The sequence below is a fragment of the Equus caballus genome, chromosome 1, assembly GCF_041296265.1.
Source record: "Equus caballus isolate H_3958 breed thoroughbred chromosome 1, TB-T2T, whole genome shotgun sequence".
NCBI lineage: Eukaryota > Metazoa > Chordata > Mammalia > Perissodactyla > Equidae > Equus > Equus caballus.
The window spans coordinates 32,727,729-32,738,170 of NC_091684.1; the positions used below are offsets into that span (position 1 = coordinate 32,727,729).

The window sequence follows — 10,442 nt, forward strand, 5'->3', positions numbered from 1 at the left end:
CTCCAAAGGCTGAGCTCTCCCCGGGCTGACATTCTGTGATTACTGAGCACTGGTGGAAGAGCGGGGAGCTAATTGAGTGAGTTAGTAATTTGGTTGCCAAGGTAACTCTTTCCTGATTGGAAAGAAGGGATCACAAGGTTGGACACAGACTTTGCTGGATAGGAAAGTGGTGTCTGATCTTCGCTCCATGTTTCTGCTTCTGAGCTGGAAAAGGAAAGAGCAAAAAAAGGGTAAAAATTGGATCCAAATAGAGTAGCATTAATGCCTAATTTCGAATGAAATCTTGGGGTGGCAGACTGGAGTTCTCTGTGAGGTGTGGCTTTCTTTTCTCCAAATCACTCATTATTTGCCAATTCCTGTGTTTTAGTTTATATTTTTTTCATTGAGCTTATAGCTTTGGTCTTTTATCTCACCCAGACCATTTGCTGTGGCCAGCTGTCTTCACAGGATGCTGAACATTTTCTAAGAAGATGGTTACAGCATCCCTGGCTTTCCCTGGCTCAGCCTAGGGAGCTGGGGCACGATTTCCCCCCGCTGGACAGCTGCAGGGCTATTGTTCACATTGTAGCACACGTGTGAGGTTGGACTACGTATGATGCTATCAGGCGACTGGAAAGAGGCCTGAACTAGGAGCCCAGAGACCTGGGTTCTCAACTCTGTTAAGCCTTTGACTTCATAAATGACTTTGGTAGGTCACTCTGCCTTGCCCCATTCCTGGACTATTTTTGCACCTATAAAATGGTCTAATAATCTTAAAAAATTCATTTATGTAAACCTTGACATTCCAGAAAAGGATTTTGGGGTGACTAGTAAGACCTTGCAGGATTTTTAAAAAGAGGGGCAATTATAGGGTTGTAGTGCATTTAAAGTGCCTGATGGTGGGCATTAGTTTTCTCCATCTTCCTTTTTTTAAAGAGGGGGGTTGTCCTGCCTGAGCCCTATGGTTGGCTCTAGGCTTAACCAATCATTACAAGAAGCCAGCACAGTTGGTGGCATTGAATCATGGTCAATTTGGCCCTGGCTTACTCCTAACCTTTTGATCTCCAGGAAATCCCACCTCTACTAAGACGCGGGGCTGAGGACCTCAGCGCTACTCCAATGATGGGGAAGTCAGCACCTGACCACTTTCCTCCTGCTCAGCGCCCAGAGTTGGTAGCCTACTGCACTGTTGGAGGCTCCCCTTCCTCAGTTTGTGTTAGAGCCTCCGTAATCCCCCTTCCCTTGCTGGGTGGCACTGGACTGAGCCTGCCACAACCCTCTCTCAGCAGCTTGTGGGAAATGGCTGGTTTGGTGTGTTCTGGGAGTACTTTTCAGAGACCATCAAGGTCTGTGTGTGTATTTGAGAGAACCGGGAGGTATAGACAACAGACACTGAGTCGAAAAGGGAGTTAGAAAATCAGGACTCTAAATCCCATAGCACTCAATCCAGAAAGCATTTCTGGGATCGTGGCATGCCCTTGTTTCATGAGAAATTGAGGACCCTGCCGCTTGGCTACTAAGGGACCGATGATCCAGGGAAGGAAGGGGCAGGGACTAGGGACTGTTCATCTCCAGTACGTGCCAGTCACCATGAACCCTTCCTTTCATCATCTGACTTCTCATCTGTGGTACAGATGGGGAAACCGAAGGACATAGAGGTTGAGCAACCTGTCCAAGGTCCCCATTTAATAACTGGACTTGAACCCTGGATACCCTGTCGCCCAGCGTGGCTCTTTCCTGGAGGCCACAGACTGAGAGAACTCAGAACAGGAGGGATAGAGATGCACTGTTACGTCACTGCTTGGAGAGAGAATGGCAGCAGACATGCCAAGGGCAGAGAGAGCAGTCCTTTATACACTCCCAGCCAGCTTTCCTACTGCAGTTTTGCATCCTAAGCAGCCCCTAACCAAGAGCTGCCCTAGCCTAAAGGGCCACCTTGTGGAACAAGTCCGCTTAATGACCACAGTAGAAAGAAAGAAAGAAATAGTGGCAAGCCTCCTGGTCTGTAGTGACTGACTGCTCTGATAGCCTTTGCTAAAACAGAGGCAGCTTCATAAAACATCTCCATCACCGACTAGTAATCCAAAAGGCTCTGAGGTTTTAGAGAATGGGACTGGTCCAAAATCTGACTTCACTTTCATTTAATTTCATGCCAGCACCAATACACACCCAGCCGCGAAGACCCTGTCTAACTAGTGAGCTGCTCAGACACAAAGGCGCTCTAATTACCATCCACAAGCCGGGCTGACAAGGATTTCAAGTGTTTTCATGTTTATGGAGATCAGAGAAATGTGTTCTGTGCATCTTTCCCACCGACGGCAAGTATAAAATAAAACCAAACCCCAAACCCAACACATTTATTAAAAACAGATATTTCAGTTAAGTTAAAATCCTATAATCAGGACAGCCACAATTCCAGACACTCCGGTGCGAAGTGTAGATATGTCAATAGCCGCAACTGGATGAACAAGCCATTGAATCTTATAAAACCAAAACACCAACAAAACGGCCTTAGATCCCTCAGAGGGTGTGAACAGTATGTTACAAGCACTTCACCACCGTTCACAATGGCAAAGCCTGCAGCTTCTCCATTTGGACGGTCACGTTTTCTACGCGGTTTCCTTCACTTACAAAGGCGAGCTGGCATGGCTGGGGGTGGGGCAAAGGGAGGAAACCAACTCCGTCTATCCAGGGAATTGCAGCTGTTATTGCAAACGGCCCTGGAGAGCCCATTATAAGCTGCTGTGCGAGGCTGTGCCTCCCTGGAGTGCCAGTCACGTGGCGTCTCCCCAGCCCCCAGGTTGGGGCCCCAGGAGCGCCAGCGCCACCCGCTTGAGTAGAGCAGCAGGGCCGAGGGGGAGAGGGGGGGGATCCGAGGCCAGGTCTCAGGACAGCTTCCATGAAAGCCCGGGGTGCGGCCGCCCGCTGGAGGCACCGGCGCCCGGCACGTCCCCGCCTTCTCTACACCCGCGGTGGTGGCGGTGCGCGTGTCCTCAGGAGACTCCAGCCCTGCAAAACACCGCGCTCTTCTCCGAGTAGAGGCACAACCGGGCAACTCTTCTACCCTGCTGGAGCCCCGCAATCCCGTGTGCGCCCAGGAAACAATGACCTTGAACCCGAGGAGGGACAGCTGGCTGTGAAAATACTTTAGAGAGGACAGAGGCTTCACTTGGCGCCTTACCCTACTTTTCCCAGCACCGCCCGCCCCCGGCTCGCATCAGCATCCGGGGCGCACCGCTTTCCCCTGCCACTCTGAGAACTGCAGCCAGTTGCAGAGCGGGGACAGAGAAAAGGTTACTCCTATTCAACTCCCAAAAAGGTCCCTTCATGGTACTGCATGTTTTATATTAAGAACCAGCACCCCAAAGGACACGAGCTGGGTTTTTCTGAGTGTCGTAAATTTTCAAGTCTATAGTTTGAGGTACTCCCTGAAATGATCGTCTACTCATGTTCTCCCTCAATGTGGATGAGGAACCAGCCCTGAAAAGGTAAAGCAAGTAACCGGGATCATCCTCGTCCTTCAGACGCTCGGCGATCCTGAGAGGCGCAGACTGTGGCCACATGGTCGCCGGGCTGGAGGGCCCTGAGAGGCTGCGTGGAACTGCACGCTGCGCCGCCAGGACTGATCACGCCAAATAAGAAGTCCTACTGACTGTGAGCTTGGGGTGCGCTCTCTCATGTGCCTTAAGTGGGGCCACCCAAGTCCTGTTTTTCCAACACATCGGGACCCTCGACCTCAGTTCCCCGCAAAAATGTTCTAGATTTTTCGATTCCTGGTCTTCATAAGCTTATTTTCTCGCTTCCAAATCACGACTTCACCAGTCTGAGTAGGGATAGAGCCCTCAGGGGAACCCCTTGCCCTCCAGGCAGAGGCTGGCGCTGTGGCCACTCCCGTGGCGTTAGCTACCAGGGACAAGAACACTGTCGCCAGTTCTGAGCTGTGCCCTCCTGCCGGACGCGCCAGGGTCGCTGCAGGCCGCGCGAGGGCTGCGGGGCGAAGGCGGCTCATAGACTGGGGCCGACAGAGGCTCCAGGAGCTGGCGTTGGGGAAGCTTTGCGCGTAACTGCAGCCGTCGCGAATGAAGCCTCCGTACAGCCTCCTTGATGAGGTTCCCCGAGAGCACGAGCTGCTGCAGGAGCCGGTGCGGGTCGTCGTCGCCGGTGTGGGCTTCGGGCTGAGGCCCGCGTCGCTGCTGCAGGCGGCGGGAGGCGGCGGAGCCCCGCATCCATCCTCGCCGGCACGGGCCCGAGAGCGGCTGCGGGGCGCCCTGCTTGTCGCCTCCCGAAGGCCCACCGAGGCCAGGCTGAGGGGGTAGTGGGGACAGCGCGGAGGGACCTGCGGCGAGCTCGGCCACAAAGTAGGGCGCAGCCCTGCCCCGCACGCGACCGCGATCCCCGAGGGCGCAGCGCAGGGCCCCCGGGGGCGCCGGGACCCCCGCCTCGGCCGGCGCCGGCGACAGAAGCAGCGGCAGCCCCGGGGACCGGGCCTTGTCCGCCCGCACCGCCGCCGGGGGCCGCGGGGGCTGCAGCGGCGGCCCCGGGGGCGCGCACGGGGAGGCCGGGCTGTCCTGCGCCGCGTCCAGCTGCAGCGTCTCGCCGATCTGGGCCACCAGCCGGTCCACCTCGCCCGAGCCGCCCAGCGTCACCGACTGCTCCAGCAGGAGGAGGCTGTCGTCGTCGTCCTCCTCCTCCTCCTCCCCCTCCGCTTCCTCTTCCTCCTCCCTCCGGCACGGCATGGTCCCCCGCCCGGGCACCCGGAGCTCTGCGGGCGTTGCTGGCGGCTCGGCTGCGTGCGGGGCTCGGTGGGCCGCAGCGGAGCCGGGCGCGGTGCGAGAGCCGGGGCCGGGCCGGGGCGGACGCGGAAGCCGCAACCCGCCGGGCACTCGCGCCGCGCGCCTGCAGCCGCGGGAGCCGGAATCCTACCGGCTCCGGTTGATTTGTAAACAATGGGTGACGTCGCCGCCGGGCCCGACCACCGCGCCGGGGTGGGGGTGAGCTCTGCGGTTGCGGGGAGGGGTGCCAGCTGGGCCGGGGTCCAGGTTGAAGCGTTGCTCCCTCTAAGCTCCGCGGCCCTGAATGCTCTCTCCGGGGGCGCACTGGGGAGCTGATCCTCGCTCTCTTAGCCGGGCGTGATTGGCATTTTCAGAAGATGAACACCGGCGTGGACTCTGTTGGTTTCTTCCACACACGAGCACACACACTTACACCCACACACCCACAGGCTCCCCTTCTCTAGGCTCTTCTGCTGGTATGATTTTGGCATTGGCGCTAAGGTCCTGGTGCCAGCGTCCGGGAAGTGATGACCAGGTGGCTGAGGCGAGGATGGAGAGGAGAAAGAGTCAGGTTAGGTTTTTTTCTGGAGCTTAGAGAAACGATGCTGCCAGGGATGGAAAGGAAGAAGGGGCCTCTGTGGTGTGATGGGGGTGGCGGAGCTGGAATTGGCAGAGAGGCCACAGATTAAGGTTTCTTCCTCAGGAGCATGGGTATGTGGGGGCCTGAATTGGGGATGGCATTACTGGACAAGAGGAGGTCGCTAGTCTTGGGAGGGGCTGTGCGCTAGAAAGTTCTTTTAAGAAGAATGTCTCAGCCCAGTAAGGGAGTGTCCTCTCTGAGGGGGTAGCAGGAGAGGGAAATAGTGAGCCGATGGATAGAAATGGAGATATGGGTCAGCTTTAACCCTTCAAAATATCAGGGTTGGCTTAATGATTAACCATGACTTCATTTTTTAAAAGGAGGAGCAGAAAAATGATCCTTTACTGTCTTGTTGCCTCGAGGTTTTAGACCTTTATTCAGCCCTGACTTCCAAACACTATGTTTGTAGGTAGACTTGGTGGACCAGCCTTTACAAGCCAACCAGGGGAGGGATATTATCAGAGTGATGGAAATATTCAAAACCCCCGTTACGGTGGTGGTTGGACAACTCAGTAAATTTAATAAAAATCGTTGAATGTCCACTTAAAATGAGTGAGTTTTATATGTGACTTATACGTCCAAAAAGCTGTTTTAAAAATTAGCCACAAAGCGCACACAAACACAGAAGCCAGGCGGCAGGGAGCTACTTTAAAATACCGAACAGGAGAGCAGCTGGATTGGCAAGGGAGTGCAGGAGGAAGAGACTGGAGCCTGGTATCCAGATAAGTGGGAACAGGCGCTTGGTGGGCAGTTCCAAGGATGATAATTACTGGAGCAAACCTTTAGGGAGGGATGGGATGGAGGGAACAGGTGGGAACTTGTTAAAAAAAAGAATTGGGCTTATTTTTGTCAAGTGTGGAGGGAAGAATATGAGAATAAAGAAGAGGCAGTTTAAAGAAAGCAAATGAGTTTTTAAATGTTGGAAATGGGACTTCTACAGTGTGTCATAAAATTCATCACCTCATTTTAGTGGATTCCTTAGAATTTTCTACATATATAAGATAACATCATCTACAAATAGAGATAGTTTTACTTTTTCCATTCTGATCTGGATGTCTTTTATTTTTCTTGCCTGATTGCCCTGGCTAGAACGTCTAGAACAGTATTGAATAGAAGTGGTGAGAGCAGACATCCTTGCCTTGTTCCTGATCTTAGGGGAAAGCATTCATTCATTCACCATTGAGTATGGTGTTGGCTGTGGGTTTTCGTAGATGACCTTTATCAGGTTGAGGATGTACCCATCTATTCCTGGTTTGTTGAGTGTTTTTTATCATGAAAAGGTCATCCCCTCATTTTATTTATTTATTTCTCAGTTGAAACATGTTTGGCATATAACATTGTGTAAATTTAAGGCATCCCCTTGTTTTAAATCATTGTTCATTTGAGAGTATGATCAAGGCAGCCATTTATGAGCTAGAATATTCTCAACCTAATTATTTAAAAATTTAAGATGAAAATAATTAGTAGAACTTTGCAATTTGTGTTTTTATTCTTTGGCTCAAAATTTGTAAGTCTCATACATCATTGTGAGCATGAAAAATGGTACAACCACTTTGGGGAAAGTTCTGGCAATTCCTTACAAAACTAAACATACACCCATTCTATAATACAGTTCCAATCCTAGATATTTACCCAAGAGAAATAAAAGCAGAGGTCTACCTCAAGGCCTTTAGCAGATGATCATAGCAGCTTTGTCATAAAAGCTGTAAACTGGAAACAGTTCAAGTGTTTATCAACAGGTGAATGGATAAGCTATGGCATATTCATATGATGATGACGACAGCATACTCTTCAACAACAAAAAGGACTGGAGTATTGCCACATGCAGTAACATGGATGAATCTCAAAAACAGAATGTCAAGTCAGAGAAGCCAGACGGAAAAGAGCACCTACCATATGATTCTGCTTATATGAAGTTCCAGAACAGGCAAAATCAATTTATGTGGGGAAAAAAATCAGAAGACTGATTGCCTTTGGAGAGAGTGGAGTGGGATGAGGGTAAGGGCTGACTTAGAAGAGGCTTGAAGGAACTTTAGGAGGTGGTGGTACTGTTCTTTATCTTGATATCTTCATTTGCATTTCTTAGGTGTGTGCACATATTAAAACTCATTGAATTGGGGTTAGCCTGGTGGTGTAGCGGTTAAGTTTGAGTGCTCTGCTTCAGCAGCCCGGGGTTTGCTGGTTCAGATCGTGGGTGCAGACCTATGCACTGCTCATCAGGCCATGCTGTGGCAGGTGTCCCACATGTAAATTAGAGGAAGATGGGCACAGATGTTAGCTCAGGGCTAATCTTCCTCACACACTCAAAAAACCTCATTCAGTTGTACACTTAGATTTCATTGTATGTAAGTTTTACATGAAAAGAAAAAACTATAAACAAATATTGAATTCTGGTTAAGAGACATGCTATGAATTTAGGAATGAACTGTACTTGATACCAAATCTCTTAATCTCAAATTCATGTGCCCAGCGTACAGTAAGCCAATCATTGAGACATCAGTGTTTAGAGTTGGAGAAAGGTTTAATCAAATTGGCCAAAATGAGAAGCTGGGAGGATAGGTTCTCTCAAATCTGCCTTCTTTTGTTTTTTTCTCCCCAAAGCCCCAGGACATAGTTGTATATTCTAGTTGTAAGTCCTTCTAGTTCTCCTATGTGAGCTGCTGACACAGCATGGCTACTGAAAGACCAATGGTGTGGTTCCGCACCCAGGAACTGAACCCAGGACACCAAAGTGGAGCATGCTAAAGTTTAACCACTGGGGCATCAGGGCTGGCTCTAAATCTGCCTTAATAAGAGAAGAAAGCAGGCATTTTATAGAGCTAAGAGGCTTGGCAGGAGGAGTTTCAGAGAAACAAAGGGGTAATCTTGTTTCTTTCCCTCCAGATAAGCCCTTGGGCATTCTGACTTCTGGGCATCAAGGTGTAGCTGGAGGCTGGTTATCTGGTGATGTAAGTTTCTTGAAGGCATTCTCTTTCTTCTGTAAAACAAGCTCATAAATCCTTGTGACCCTTGAGTCATCTCTAAAGTTAAACAAGAAAACAGCAAATTGACAAGATTAACTTCTTTTAATCTATGTGTGTGTGGGGACCCAGGTCAAAAGGTCTTATTGAATATTTTCAGTAACCCTCAGGTACCTGGCTTCATACTGATGTTTGCAATTTATTTTCAAGTACACAAAAATGTGAGATGGATAATATATTAATAGAAGGATGATTAAGACAAGTAGATATATGATAAAGCATGTATAGTAAGATACTATTGTTACTGTATGACCTAGCAATCCCATACCTAGGTATATACCTGAGAGAATTGAAAACACATGTTCACACAAAAATTTGTACACAAATGTTCATAGCGGTGTTATTCATAACAGCCAAAAAGTGGAACAACTCAACTGTCTGCCAGTTGATGAATGGAAGAAAACAATGCAGTCTGGTCATACAATGGAATATTATTCACCATAGAAAGGAATGAAGAACTGACACATGCTACAACATGGATGAACCTTGAAGACATCATGCTAAACGAAAGAAACCAGACACGAGAGGCCACGTATTGTATGATTCCATTTATATGAAAGGTCCAGAATAGACAAATCTATAGAGACAGAAAGTAAATTAGTGGTTGCTAGAAGATAGGAGAAGAGGGGAATTAAGACTAAGTGCTAATGGGTAGGGAGTTTCTTTTGGGCTGATGGAAATGTTCTGGAATTGTTACTGAACCAGGTTCATTTCTGACGTCCCCAGAAAGCCAATCTCTGAGACGATGAGATTGCAGCAGAGAGAGGGTTTAATCACAAGGCAGTCAAGCGAGGAAGCAGGAGAACAAGAGTCTCAAATCTGCCTCCTAGAAAATGGGGGCTCAGGGATACCTATGGGGTAGGGAGGCAAGGTGGTGTGAAGTGTGGAGATAGATGACTGGAGGTGAGGAGAGGTGAGGTAATTGATGATCTGTGCAAGTGTAATCAAACTTCATGCTTCTTCATAGGACACACGTTCACAAAATGGCCACATTAGCATGATCTGAGGGTGGAGAATTTAGCCTCTTGATGTCAAAAGGTCACTTATGGGGCATCTGCATGGGCCCAGTTGATGGCTTGGTGGTCTCAACTTGCCTGGACTGGACAAGGGGTCCTAATTCCTGAAAAACAGCTCAAACATCCCTTACCATGGTGACCCAGGCGCCAGTGAGATGTTATCTATAGGAACCTAGTGGGAGTTGGTTAGTATATTGCCTAAGCAGCACAATGGGTGAATGAACAAGTAAAAGCTATAATCAGTAATTGCAAAAAAGAAAAACACTTTAGTTACTAGCTACCTAATCAACCATGGCTAATTGTTTACCAGTTTCAGAATTAGATAGCGGTGAAGTTCTCACACCATAGTGAATATACTAAAAACCACTTACGTGTACGCTTTCAAATTCACTTTGAAGTGAAGCTTATGTTGTGTGAAGTATATCTCCAATTTTAAATGTTAAAAACCACCCGTGGTAGAACCCGGTAGACTCTAGGTGCTGGGTAATAGGGTGTTCACTGTCAAATTCTTTCCATTTTGTTGTTTGAAAATTGTCAGAATAAAATGTTAGAAAAAATAAGCCACAGAAAAGGGGTGATTCATTTTACGGCTTCCTTTAGAACTGCCCAGGGCACGGGGGACTCAGAGAGGAAGTGTACCCCCTGCTGGCAGGTTGCCTCTTGCCCTACAGGCGCATTGCCTAGCCTCGTCCTCCAGTGTTGGAACGGTGTAGACAGTCGGCTGCGGTTCACTAACTTCTTGCCCTCTGTGGAGGACTTCAAGCTGTAGGTCAGGAATAAGGGTTGGCCCTGTTTTAGAGACCAGCAGCAGCCCCGAGTGATGGGCCTCGGAAGCAGCGAGGCAGACACAGGCTCGCCCCTTTCCCAGGCCCTTTGTTGCCTCCCAGCGCCCAGACTCGGAGCCTCTCGGAGCTGGGCTGGTTGGGAGGAGGGACCTGTACTGAGAGAATTTAAGACATTAGCGGATTCACACTGAGATGCAAAGAGGTGCTAACGAGATATTAAACAGCTCTCA

At 49.4% G+C, this 10,442-nt stretch overlaps 1 protein-coding gene and 1 long non-coding RNA gene across 2 annotated transcripts; one reads left to right on the plus strand and one right to left on the minus strand.

The window, feature by feature from the left end:
* Positions 1 to 2,320: 2,320 nt before the first annotated feature.
* FRAT1 (FRAT regulator of WNT signaling pathway 1) lies at positions 2,321 to 4,879 on the minus strand. Its single transcript, XM_023641568.2, has one exon. The coding sequence runs from the start codon at positions 4,713 to 4,715 to the stop codon at positions 3,879 to 3,881; it is 837 nt and encodes a 278-aa protein (XP_023497336.1). The 5' UTR covers positions 4,716 to 4,879; the 3' UTR covers positions 2,321 to 3,878.
* Positions 4,880 to 4,979: 100 nt separating this feature from the next.
* On the plus strand, positions 4,980 to 9,987 carry LOC138923310 (uncharacterized). The gene is made up of 4 exons (XR_011436790.1): positions 4,980 to 5,322; positions 7,131 to 7,389; positions 8,275 to 8,339; positions 8,765 to 9,987. It is a non-coding gene; the product is annotated as an uncharacterized lncRNA (long non-coding RNA).
* Positions 9,988 to 10,442: the final 455 nt, after the last annotated feature.

Bases quoted from the DNA above. Each gene is read 5' to 3' on its own strand.
- FRAT1 (XM_023641568.2), bottom strand. From the start codon at position 4,715: ATGCCGTGCCGGAGGGAGGAGGAAGAGGAAGCGGAGGGGGAGGAGGAG.